Source organism: Peromyscus californicus, unplaced genomic scaffold, assembly GCF_007827085.1.
Source record: "Peromyscus californicus insignis strain IS unplaced genomic scaffold, ASM782708v3 Scaffold_6__1_contigs__length_162567912, whole genome shotgun sequence".
NCBI lineage: Eukaryota > Metazoa > Chordata > Mammalia > Rodentia > Cricetidae > Peromyscus > Peromyscus californicus.
The window spans coordinates 71,327,631-71,341,355 of NW_026294584.1; the positions used below are offsets into that span (position 1 = coordinate 71,327,631).

General features: G+C 44.6%; 1 protein-coding gene across 2 annotated transcripts in view; it reads left to right on the forward strand.

Moving 5' to 3' along the window:
• Positions 1-13,725, forward strand: part of Creb5 (cAMP responsive element binding protein 5) — a 404,708-nt gene that overhangs the window by 377,776 nt on the left and 13,207 nt on the right. For both annotated transcript variants that reach the window (XM_052720440.1, XM_052720441.1), the window contains 2 exons: positions 7,689-8,012; positions 12,184-12,411. In XM_052720440.1, coding sequence (XP_052576400.1) covers positions 7,689-8,012; positions 12,184-12,411 — 552 coding nt within the window. The remainder of the gene's footprint in view (positions 1-7,688; positions 8,013-12,183; positions 12,412-13,725) is intronic.

Genomic DNA, 13,725 nt, shown 5'->3' on the forward strand with positions numbered 1-13,725 from the left:
ATGGCTAGGACAAGCAAGGGCAACCCAGGTACAGGTGTTTTAAAGTGGCAAGTTGTGAAATTGTGAGATATCTTCCTCATCCCTTCACACACACACACACACACACACACACACACACACACACACACACACACATACACAGTCAGCTCAACCACTGTCTCTGCCTAGCTACTGAACATGAATAGATGGATCAGCTTATCAAGTAAAAACCAATGAACACTTGAAACAGGTTGACATGCCTGGACATGTGAATAATGGACACCCATCCCAGTCCTACAGGGAGGAAAATGAAACCCACATGATGCTCAAATAAAGATTGGAATACTCTGCAGAGAAAACCCCACTACTGGGGAGGTATGATGCTAGCATTTGAGGAGGGTGCTAACACTTGAGGACAGACGGGGAAGAGACATGGACTCACACATGGCATGACCAGTGAAGGGAAGAATCAGACTCCTGTGTCTTACATGAAGAGCTCCCTAGTCCAGTACTACAGATTGAACTGGAAAACTACCTCAGCTGATTTGATGGCTGCATTGCCCAAGAATGCTTTACAAAAATCCCATGTCCTGTTGCACGTGTACTTGTGCCGCACTCCATATTCCTTTGACTGTTTTTGGACAGTGGATTTTTTATTTGTTTTTCTAACCAAGCATAGGTGTTGCTTCGCTCCTGTTGCCTTTTCCTTGGTGGGCAATCTTGTAGCTCTGGCAGCCAGCATATCTAAGCTTCTATGGCATTCTGTGTTACCAAGTTGGGACCATGTCTTCTGCAGTTCCTTTTGGTTTCAAACCAGCTGTCAGATTACTGTGTTGCAAGAAATGGAGTGGTCCACTTTCTTGCGGAAGAGACAAAGTCCTAGAGACAAACACTGGAAACCTGCTGTTGACTGCTGGCATTTAGAGCCAAGCATTTTTTTTTGTTCTCTTATAGACCGTGTTGTGCTTCCATGGCATCCCAGTGACCCTCGAATGAAATCTAGAGTGCCTGTCAGCACTCCATCAGAAGGAAAGAGATTCCCATTTAGCTTTTACTTTAACTTTTTATCTTTGTGGTGCCTAGGTTGTGTCTCAGATTTCTATTGCTGTGATCAAACACCATGACCCAAAGCAACCCAAAGAAAGAGTTGATTTCACCTTACAGCTTGTAGTCCATCACCCAGGAAAGTCAGGGAAGGAGCTCAAGGCAGGAACCTGGAAGCAGGGACTGAAGCAGAGACCAGGGAGGATTGTTGTTTTCTGGCTTGCCCTTGTGGTTTGCTCATCCTGTTATAGCACTTAGAACCACCTGCCCAGGGGTGACTATCCACAGGAGGCTGTGCCCTTCCACATCAATGGTCAATCAATAAAATGTCCTGCACCTTGCCCATAGGCTAATCTGATGGGTGTATCTTCTCAACTGAAGTTCCCTCTTCCCAAACAACTCTAGCTTGGGTTAAGAGGACATGAAATTAGCCAGCACAGGGTGGAACCCTGGATAAACAAGAGCTCTGCTGCTAAGTCACAAACCCAGCTTTTTGCATTATTATTTTTAATGTTTTTCAAGTTGAGACAGAATTCTTACAAAATTAACCACTTTCTAGCGTGCCTCTCACCAGCTCTTACCCCATTCCGCAGACTGTGTGGCTCCCATCTCTGAACTTCCGACGCATTTCTGTCTCTCACAAGGAAACCCTGCACCCCTTGCCCAGTCCCCAGCTGCTTCTAGTCTGTTCTCTAGCTCTGTGTGTTTTAGATACTTCATAGAAATGTGACTTGTGTCAGGATTTTTAAAATACACTGTAATGTTTGTGACATTCTGTGTTATGGTATGAGTGATACTTCATTGTCTCTTTCAGCTTTTACTGAAGTTTTAAAAATTTTAAAGTAAAACCAAAGTATTTTAATCCAGAGGAAAAGGGATTTTAATGAAAAAACAAGTATGATTTTAGTTAATTATCTTCATAACACTTCTGAGACATATGAGTTCTAAGAATCCAGCTCATACAGTACTTCTCAGTAGACACTCTGAAGCCCACATATGGGCTTGGATATTAAAATCTGCTGTACATATGAGGCTCACAGCTGATGCTCCTTTCCCATGTCATCCACTCTATTATTAAGTTAGAATACACTTCAAATCTAAATTAGATCTTTGTAGCTATTAAAATCAGTGAATACATAACTGACTTAATTTCTGTTTATTTATATGAACTAATTAATTATGTTAATTTCAGAAGTCCTAGCAAGTAAAGGATGTCAGGTACCAAAAACTCACATCTATCAAAGACTTTGATCTCACACCACTGAGCACCATCAGAAGCTGGTATTAACCCTTTCCTTGGAACAACTATGTAGAGGATGCTAAAGAAAGAAGAAATTGCACCTTGAAGCAATGTTTTGAGGAGGCCAACAGTGGCAGTCATTATGTTAAGTGTGAAGTAGAAATACAGATTTTGCCACATTTGTATATGGTTAGCTTTTTTACTTGTGGTGAGCCCAGGAACTCTATTTTGGTGTGATCACATACCAAAGGGCAGTTTATAATTACAAGCTTTCTAGAAAGAATGTTCCCACCTTCCCCACCTCCCACCCAATTGAATTTCAAGTAAAATTTAATAATCTGGCTTGGCTTTCCGAGGCTATGAACACAGGCAATCCACCTCACTGAAGGAGCTTTTACAATTACACAAATGTTTCTAATTGGCGTGAACAACTTGCTAATGGGAGGAAGACTGCCTGGGGTGTGTGTGGGTGTATATGTGCCTGCTTGTGTTATGTGTGTGGGTGGGTGTGTACTCACACAAGCACACATTCCCACATGCTTGTGAGACTGATGACGTGAGGGTATCTGGGAGTCACAAGAGGCACTGTGATACAAAACGGAGCTCACTCAAGAGGGCCTGGCACCCTGGCACTCAGCAGTGGCCACACTGAAGTGGCGAGGGGTGGACGGCTAGTTTCTTACTGGGACGCAACGCCAGGGCAAGAGGCCCACACTCCCACCAGGAGCAGCAAACAAGCAGCTGGTAAAACATGCGGATGGGACGAAGATGGCCTTTAATTGACAGAAAGCAGCTGTGTGTCAGAGTCCAAAGCAAAATAGATAGGAGGCCTTGCCTTCTTGTGGGGGGAGTGGGAGGTGGGTTTCGAGGGGGAGTCTGAGGGGGCGGGAGGAGGGAAGAGGGGGAATCTTTGATTGGTGTGTAAAATGAATGAAAAATTTTTCTTAATAAAAAAATAAAATAAAAATAAAAATAAAAAAGAAAAGAAAGCCAACCAAATCTCCCTCTTCTCTCCTGCAGTCCCTGCTCAGTCACAGTCCTCATTTTTAGAGCTAAAAAAAAAAAATCTTTTATTTGTTCATTAATGTCCATCCCATGCTCTTGTCTTTTCCTGGCATTTGACAGCATATTATTTAAAGCCGGACACCTCTCAGCTTCAGAAAGGAAGCTCATTCTGCAAAATGCAGCTTGGCCTCATTTGTTGATCATTCTTCATACCTCAGACAGTGGGGTGCATTCATCTATGTTGGGGGTATTTTAACGGTTCACAGTGCCTGTGCTCCCTTGGGTACCACAACACAGGGGAGCAGTGGTTCCATGACTGTGAGAACTGCCCCAAACTGGTCTGAAGTGGCACTAGGGGTGTGGGAGAAGACATGTGCAGGGCAGCTGCACACCTTCAACTGTGATGGAGGCCGAGGGCTGGAGGGTAAACTCAACTCAAGCCAGGCCCAAGCTTTTCTAAGGGGGAGCCAACGTCTTCATTGCCATACCATGGTGTATTTTTTCTCCCGACTGGTTTTTTTAAAAGCCCTGGTTTGATGTATCTTCCACTTACTTCAGACAGCAAATAATGAAGTGCCCAGTGCAGTGCTGGCATGGAGTCAAAACCTAATAAATATTTGCTGGGTGAATAAATAGTTAAATGGAATGTTATTAGCGTTGCTAGTGTTATTGCCTTGGCTTGGAACATACAAGAACAGACTTGAGGCAATCAAGTAATTTCCCTTCACCAGTACAAGCTAATTATTTGAGAGATGAAGATCTGGTACACAGTATGTATTTGTCAGGCTCCATTTGCTCCTAATTAAAGGTGGGAAAGTCAGTTATAGCATTGAAGAGACAACAGGACGGCCCACTCCAGCACAGCTTTTGGTTTTTCCATGCCTTGATTTCAAAGAGACATGAAGGTGAATTCGTGTGCACCCCTCTCAGCCATATGCTTCCTTTTTCTCTGCCATTTTTTTAGAGGGCAGGCTGGGTATGGGGGGAGTAGGTCCTTTGCTATCACTTCTAGGGGTCAACGGCCTCCGTGACTTCTGCTAACAAATATATCATCCTCCCAGCAAAAACCACATGTGGTTTTCCAAGACGAAAATGCTATGTCTCCACTCTAAGCCTTGGAATGACTGTTCATTCGTTCATATATTAATTTCATGTATAATTATGTATTAATCTCTGTACTGAAGCTGGTAAATTAACACTTAACAAAATCCAAAAATGGTCCTGATCTCACGATCCGGGTGATTAATGGATATTAACAGAATAGTCACCCTAAAAGTTATAGAGAAACAGATGCATCTTTTTTTTTTTTTTCTAAAAGGTATATGGCTGTACTGGGAACATAAATCAATGGGAACTCTCTCTGAGCAGAAAGCAGGGAGGATTTTACTAGTGAGCAGTTTGGAGCTAAACGTTCTGTCTTCAGAATGTCTGAAGAAAAAGAAAAGCCAGCTCAGATAAAAAGCATCAGACACAGAGGCCTCCTGTCTGTAGTGCAGATGATGCTTCTCTGAGCCTTAGAGGTCAACTGGTGTGGGCTGCCTGGGGAGAGCAGGGCCTGGCCAAGGCTTACCATACCCCTTTTGGTATGAGTGGATGTAATAGTGAATTCCTCACAAATACAAAGAAAGAGATGAGGCCCAGCCCTGGATGGCCCTGTACTGCAGTAGACCTAGAAATTCTCACCAGCCACCTCCCTTCCTCCTACATACAGAGTGCCTTCCGTCTCCAGCTGCCTCCTGAGGTCCAGACACACATGTCTGCTTTTGCACCCTGCAGCGTGACCTCTATCTTGTCAACTCTACCAGCTCTTCCTTTTCTTGTTGTCTTTCATGTTGGTGATGGGGAAGTACCATGACACAATTAATCCCTGATTCCAGGAGAGGGTGGATGGCATGACTTCCCACACTCACTTTCCCCTTCAGAGAATGGCACCTGCCCCTGACCAGCAGCCATGCCTGAGCAGGTGCCTTTCCCGTTGTGTTAGCCCTGAAGTATTGTTCTGAAGCCTAAGGACTTAATATTTTTAGACAGAGAGTGAGGACAGGCCAGTGCTCAGTTCACGCCTGGTCATTCATATGAGCTACTTTTATGGATAAAAGGGGTTCAAGTAACAAAAAGCAATATATAATAGACTTCGTGGAAATCGTTGTCTGAGGGTACATGCCGCAACAGAGGACCGGGACTAGAGTATAAGGGGAGAATGTTAGGCAAGTGGCTGTTACTTTTTCACACAGTACTCTTGCACCAGTTGAATTTTTAATGATGAAACAAACATGTGTGTGCATGCATGTCTGCATATAGCCCAGGCTGGCCTTGAACTTGAAAGTTTCCTACCTCATCTTCTTCAGTGCTGGGATTACATGAACGCCATATGCTTTTGTAATGAAACTTAAGGCCCATAGGTACTATACAGTAAATCAGCTTAAAACACAACTTCAGCACAATCTTTTTTTTTCTCTTTTAAATTAGGAAACAGCATCCAAAGACTTTCCGGTTAAGGGTGAAAAAAAAAAACAAAAAAAACCAAAACACTATCTGAAGCAATTCATTCCATTTCAAACACTCATTATGATTTCTAATGTTGCACTTATCCCGCCTGTTCCTCCCATTCTACATCTGCAAACATGGGTTTCTGGAATGCTGCTCACCCACCAGTACCAACAACACTGGTTCCAAGTGACTGACTTCACTGTACTCTTAAGCCTTGCTTAAATTTTTTATAATGAGCATTTTTTGTTTGTTTGTTTTTAGAAAAACAATGACATCATCTCTCAAACACAGAGCTGAGGAGTAGAAACACAGTGCCCAAGGCCTAGGCTTTTCCAGGATTGAGGAAGCTCACCTTCACCCTGACTGTCCTTAGCAAGTCCATGCTGCCCCGCAGTGGCTACTGCTCATGCTGAGAGGTCTAGTGGACTCAGTGGTTGCTGAATCAAGATACAGAAAATATTTGTATTGATGATCTGTATCAATATGGTATTCCACCCTGTCTTCCTCTGGGAGTGCTTTATGTTTAAGTAAAGATTTGGTTATCTGACTTGGTTGAGAAAGACTAGTGTGCTTTCTCAGAGTCCCATGGCATCTGTTTTCATCGGAAGGCCGTTCTTCTCTGTCTCGGTGGTGTTCAGCACTATCAAATGATCAGAACAGAAATCGGGAGAGAACTTGAGCCCACTAGTCCTCCCGGAGCTGATGTGAGGGAGCTTGCCAGTTAGACTCTCCTGTCCTCCCAGCATGCAGTTCCGAGGAGTAACTACACTCGTGTCTTAGCACAACTGTAGCACCAGGGACCTCAGAATTAGGATGGCTTCCCACACAGCAACCAAGGTTCAGGGAACTGGGTTAATACCGATTGAGACCAGAATGAACCCAGCCCATAGGCCAAATCTCACGTCGTGCCCTAACTTTGTACATATCGTAAGCTAAGAATGGTTTTGACATCTTAAGTGATTGGGCGGGGGAAAAAAGAAAGGAGAAAAGAAAGTAAATAATATCTCACATTGTGAATATTATATGAAATGAAATTTCCTTTACATAAATCAAGTTGCATGGCAGAACAGCAAGCATGCTCCTTTGCACATCATCCACAGCTGCTTAGGAGCAGGGTCGCTGAACTGAGAGAGCGAAGCGCACAGTAGGGAAAACTCTGTCCTACGACAGGGGCTTGCCTCTGCTCTAGGTTCAGGTGGAAGCTGTTGGTGTGCACGCCTGTTTTGTAAGGAAGGAAGTTTCTTGTTGGGCGTATATACCTTGGTGGCCATCACAGAAGGTGATATGCAATACCACAGATCATTCTAATCTCCTCTCTTCATACTTAAAATTAGAAGAAAGTTACTATGTGAGAAAAACACGGTTATCAGGAGAGGTCATGAGGAATGTCATGGTAATAAATGCAACATAATTTTACATTGCCGTATGGATTACTAAGGCTGAGTTGAACTCTCAAAACAGCATTAATAATTTTCCTGCCTGCTAACATGTGATGTGATCTCTTCCTCGCATCTGAGAAATCTTTTGAGAGACAAAATGTTTTATGCTTGTGGTTCCTGAACACTGGTCAGAATGGGAACCCTTCCCTAACGGCATTATTATATTAAATGGTTTCACTTGGTTTGTTCTTACCTTTTTTTCTGTCAATAGGACATGATAAGGATGGGTATAGTAGGAAATACCTCCTAGTAAACCTTGATAGGCTATCCTATGCATTTGATATAACAGTTGAATTAACAGAGTGGACAGTGACCCTTTCTCTACCTATCATAATACATTAAAAAGTGAGGGGCTACAAAGCTACCCATTCACAAAAGCTACCATAACTAGTACCAAAAATATTGTAGAATCAAATGTATGAGTTGTTTTGCTTCAAAATCTCTGCCGTGTGCACGCGTGACCTCGGTTTTCCCCTCTTTTGTTGTTTCAGAGGTTGAAGGCTGCACTGACTCACCACCCTGCTGCCATGTCCAATGGGAACATGAGCACCATCGGACACATGATGGAGATGATGGGCTCCCGGCAAGACCAGACGCCGCACCACCACATGCACTCGCACCCGCATCAGCACCAGACACTGCCTCCCCACCACCCCTATCCGCACCAGCACCAGCACCCCGCACACCACCCCCACCCACAGCCTCACCACCAGCAGAACCACCCGCATCACCACTCCCATTCCCACCTTCATGCACACCCAGCACACCACCAGACCTCGCCACACCCACCCCTGCACACCGGCAACCAAGCACAGGTAGACCCTTCACCAGCATTTCTTCCTTCTTCTTCTTCTTCTTCTTCTTCTTCTTCTTCTTCTTCTTCTTCTTCTTCTTCTTCTTCTTCTTCTTCTTCTTCTCCTCGGCATGTTAACAGTGCAAGCACTAACTCCGCAATCATCTATTGCTGCCTTGTTTGATAAGCCTAGGTTCTCCATCTGACGTTCTGGGGGTTCTGGGGAGCTCTGTCCATTTCCTCTGAAGCGTTCGTGAACAATAGGACAGGATTGGGTCATAATTTCTATAAACAATGTAGTAAATTTCAGCTTCAATCTCCGGGGAACACATGAAAACTAGAAGTTCTCAAAACCCTGTATTTTTGGAAGTGTGTCACAAAGTTTGTCCTAAAAAATGGGTAATACTGATAGGAGAATGAAGAGAAATTTCAGCAGGGCTGGAGAGATGGCTCTGTGGTTAAGAGCACTGGCTGCTCTTCCAGAGGTCCTGAGTTCAATTCCCAGCACCCACATGGTGGATCACACCCATCTATAATGAGATCTGGTGTCCTCTTCTGGTGTGCAGGTGTATATGCAGGCAGAGCACTCAGACACACACACACACACACACACACACACACACACACACACACACACACACAGAGAGAGAGAGAGAGAGAGAGAGAGAGAGAGAGACTTAAGCTCATGATGAAAGATATAGTAAAGAGACCTTTGAATTAACAGTTAAAAAGCTGAAAAGTTCACTCCCAGACCATGAAGAAGCCCATCCAGTGATGCTAGGATACAAGGTGCTGTAGAGATGGTGAGAAGTGACTCATCCCTGAGTGTGAAACATCTTGGAGGAAGCAGAGAGGCAGCCAAGCTCTACAGATGATCAGACCCAGAGAAAGGTCAGATCCCAGGGGTGGAGTTCCCAGGGCTGACCCGCAAGAGAAAAAGCATGCAGACTGCACTTAAAGAGAGTTGGGGGACCAGGCAGACGTTATGTCACCCAGTCTAAGAAGACAAGCAAGTCCCTGTACAGGACCGGGTTTTCCTAAATAGCTGAAGGACATGTCCAAGGGTGCGGTGAGCCCTAGTCGCTTTGGGGCTTCGAGCAAGATGACCTTCCCCTGTCTCCTCCACCCATCCCACACTGCCCAGTCCTACCCATCTGGGTCAGAATGGCATTGGAAGCTAGGGTCTGCCAAGGATGCTTATTCACTCTCTCCTCTGCTGTCTGCCTCTGGAGGCAAGCTCTCAGACCGGGCCGAGCTTTGAGCTCTTGAGCTCCCTTCCCCAACATACCCAAGTCCTGAAGGGTAAGGGGAGGAGGGGGCGATCAGCCACAGGCAACTTCCTAACCTGTTAGATAAACTTCCCTTTGCAAAGATCCTTAGTGGAGTTGAGCTGTACAGGACAAAACCAGCTCTTTGCTTGGCTGACTTTGGTGACTCTGAACAGAGGTGTAGATTCATTCCCCATAAAGCTCAGCTTTCCCAATTGCCAATGGTGATAGTGCTAGATTAAATGAATGGGTTCTCAAGAGCATGAAGCCACAGAGGCTCTGAAAAAGTTTTCAAGACATGGTAGCCAGGATCAATTCTAAACTTAAATGATTCGAAATGTTTAGCAAGTAGTTCAGTAACAACATGTTCCCCAGAGCGTATTCTTATTCACATTTTAGTTAACTGTTATACTGGGTTCTGCCTCAAAAAGGAAAAAAGAAAACCATCTCAGACAAAGGCAGTCCACTCACTCTGTGCTAGTTACTGAAGTACAAGGACATCAAGGTTTGGGGCAAGTTATTTCAGAGACAAGTTTAACAGTTTTTTTTAAAATATGAAAGCCATTCATTAGCTAAGTGCCAATTAGCCAATTGCCCTGTTTCAAGTCAGTAAGTGCTCAATTGTATATGCAATTAGCTAATTGCTATTGTAATTAGCTGCACCCAGAGTTTCTTTTCTAAATCCTATTCTAAAAAGAAAGACTCCATATCTGGGGATCATTTAGACAGTATCCTAAACTACCACTCTTACGTTATATATACATGGCTGATTACTGACAAGATCTTGTCAAGTTCTTCAATTATATGATAGTCTGAACAGTAGGTACAGACATTTCTGGTGGTCCTTCCAAATCTGAGAGTCTAAGTTAATTCGGGACAAATTCTGTCTTCTTCACATTGCTCTTCATTATTTTTTTAATCAAAATTTGTAAGAGACTTCCATCTTGAACACAAAATGTCGAGTCATAATAATTAACAGGAATACAGATATTTAGGTTTGAAGTTGTATCTTCAAATTCTCCCAGCTGCCTGTGTTTTCCCTGCATGATAAAGGTGTGAGTTCAGAATCCTGGTGACACTTCATGGTCACCAGGAATATTCTTTAACCAATATAACCCTGGGCCTGCCCTGGACCCGAACTCCCCCTCAGTTAGCACACAGGTTGAAGGTACAGGAAAGGTGTTTGAGTGTAAGGTTGATCGAAGTCAGGAGAGTAGCACATGGCATTGAGAGGCCCTTGCTGTAAAGAATAAAATCCAGTTTTGCTTAATTCCGTCTTGTATAGAACTGGTAGTTAAGAGATCTCAAAAGAGACAAGTAGATGTGAAAACAGCCGAGCAGCAGAAAGCCAGCGTGCTTCCTCCCTCTGCCTGGTTCTGCAGGAGCTAGCTCAGGGGTCAGCATCTGAAATGACACACTGTGCTGCATCTCAGCCAATGGCAAAGATTATGTCATCACCAGCCACCCCTGTGAGTAAGACCTTAGAAAATGTACTGATTTTGTTATCCCTCTGCGACTGGGCGGAGAGGAATTGTCAATAAAGAGTTTCAGAAAATATCTTCACTTTAGATAAAATTACCGAGATGCAGTCCGACCGACCTCCTGAGCCTGATTCTTTTATAGTTTAGTCATAGAAGGTTTGACAGAGTTTGGGGCTGAAATCTATCACCATCAGTCAAGTGATGTCACCCTGAAGCCACTATTAGTGCAATTACAGTCATTCTGATGGATTTCAATCATAGAGTTAGAATGTGTTAGGAGAGGGTTTTGAGCTTAGTTTTTTGAAAACTTTTTGCCTGTTATTTCTGTAGGTTAAATGTCTCTTGTAAAACAATTTTATAGGTATTACAACCGTAAACCTGGGTGACTAAGAAACAGGAGAGGGAGGAAGGAGCAAAGGGCATTAGTGAAAGCATTAGGTATCCAGACATATAAAGAGGAGTTGTAGAAATTTCACAAGGTACTATGTGTCTGCCTCTTAAAGGGAAATAAAGCTGTCTGTGTGGGGGTCTCCAACCTTTCCATGTTGTGGAGTCCCATGTAGACCTTACAAGGAGTCTCTAAACTTAGTAAAATGTTTTAATAAAGTATTGACCACTCCTGGTGTTTCCTTATAATGTAGGTATGTGCGAGGCCACCTGTCCGTGCGTCCCACCCTAGAGTGTGGAACAGCATGAAGTGCTGGTAACAATTGTTAGCTTTCCAAGACCTGTCCGAGTCACTAGAAACCTCTCCTGAGACTCTCTCTTCCTTAATTAGCACCCTGAGGACCTTGAAGACCACACCCACCTGGAGTCTCTAGGTCCAGTTAGTCCTAGGTACTAAAGATGGAACAGGACATAGGACCCCAGCTGCCTTCTGCATTTACAAGGCTCTTCTGTAGGAGTCCAGGGGTGACAGTGACAGCATCCCATGGTTGTGTTCCCTGATGTGATTTAAACACATTTGGAAGCAAAGGAGCCTACAACCTGCCGTAAGACTTTCTGCAGAACAAAATAAAAAATAACAAAACACTCTTATTGCAGTAACCTTGACATGACCTGTTTCAACACAGTAGCTGTCCACTACCAATTTACTGTTCTTTAGAGCATCTTAAATAAAACGTTTTTAATACCTGAAGGAGAAACAAATGCTCTGACCCCCCCCCCCCAATCCTTCAAATGCCCATCTGGAAAAATTTCACCTGCTTGTGTTTTACTATCAGTCACACAGTATCTGGCCCAAATGCATAGACTGCAGTTCAGCGACTCTGCTCTTATGGGTGTGGTTTCGTTGTTTATTTCATTCACTGAGAACAAGTTTCGCATGCTTACTAAAAACCAACTGGCTTCCTGAGGTTTGATCTTTTAACACTGGCTTGGGAGTCTTTCTTACCCAACATGTCCTTCCCTGTCCCCATCACTTCCTCCCTCTTCTTCCTCTCAGGTTTCACCAGCCACACAACAGATGCAACCAACCCAGACAATACAACCGCCCCAGCCCACAGGGGGACGCCGGCGAAGGGTGGTGGATGAGGACCCGGATGAGAGGCGGAGGAAATTTCTGGAAAGGAACCGGGCCGCTGCCACCCGTTGCAGACAGAAGAGGAAGGTCTGGGTGATGTCACTGGAAAAGAAAGCAGAAGAGCTCACCCAGACAAACATGCAGCTTCAGGTGCGGTCCCTCCCCATCCCGTCCCCAAGCCTTGTCACGGTTGGCATTTCCTGCCCCGCGGCCGCTTGTTGACCCACGCATCCTACCACACACCTTGCCTCAGAGGAACCCTGGGACCTCTCATTCAGCATCATTAAGTAGTTCGGTGCCCTCAGTCCTCCCACAAGAGATGAGGGACGCATGGGACCAAACACAGAAGCGGGGCTTCAAACCTGGGTTCAGCTGTCTGGCTCCCGGTTTCCTCGTGTGTAAATGGGGAACAACTTTACAGAGTTGCGGGGAAGATATGAACTCTTGTCCATGATGCAGTTGGCATGGTCCCTGGCACACAAGGCTTTTCTTCTGCAAGCCCTCAGGTTCCAGACTGAGGGTGCCTTGGCAGACACCCAGTTGTCTGTATTTTTGTTTTGTAACAGTAGAATTTTTTAAATGTTTTGTTGTTGTTAGCATTGTGTGCTCTGAAATTCAAAGCCCGTTTCCAGCTTCATTCCAAACTAAGCAAGGTCGGGATCTTGTGTGATTTTTGCTTTCCAGGGGTAGCCTAGCTGGGAACTTAGCTGGAGATGCTGTTTCCGGGGTTGTCCTAGGCGAAGAGGAAAGTAACTAATGTGCGTGGCTTCTCAGGAGAACTCCCTAGCACGTCGATGATGCCATTCAAGGTGTTTGTTCTAACATCAGGAAGGTTCTCCAGAGAAAATGACAATTAAATTTACACATGACAACCAGCTTCAGGAACCTTGGGAAGCATTTTAGGTACAACCAGCCACTCTCAGAGCTGAGAGGGACCTATGGTCATAAGGAAGCATGTATGGTGACCCAATAGAAAGACTGTAACATCTTGGTGATTGACAGTCTCTCTAGCCTGTCTGGGAACACCTATAGGGAGATTTTTACTTGTTTATTTATTTATTTATTTATTTTGAGACAGATCTTTGTGTAGCCCACACTGGCCTTGACCTTGCTATGTGTCTAAGGATGACTTCGAACCTCTGATCCCCTTGCCTCTAGCTGGAGAGTTCAGACATTACAGTCATGGGACATCACGCTCCATTTTTGCGGTGCTGGGGATCAAGGCTTCACTACTGCTAGGCAAGCACTCTGCCACCTGAGCTACATCCCGGGCCATCTGTGCATCCTTTCAGAGGAGCACCTGGGATGTCAAACCCTGGTGTCTTTGCATTGTGAGTTGCATTAAACGGAAAGGATTCGTGGCATCCCGTGTACAAGTCAAAAGTATACAGAGGAGGATTGGTGTATCTTCCTGAACTCAGTAACTTAGAGGCACCCATCTCCTCCTGCCCCGCCCACCTAAAT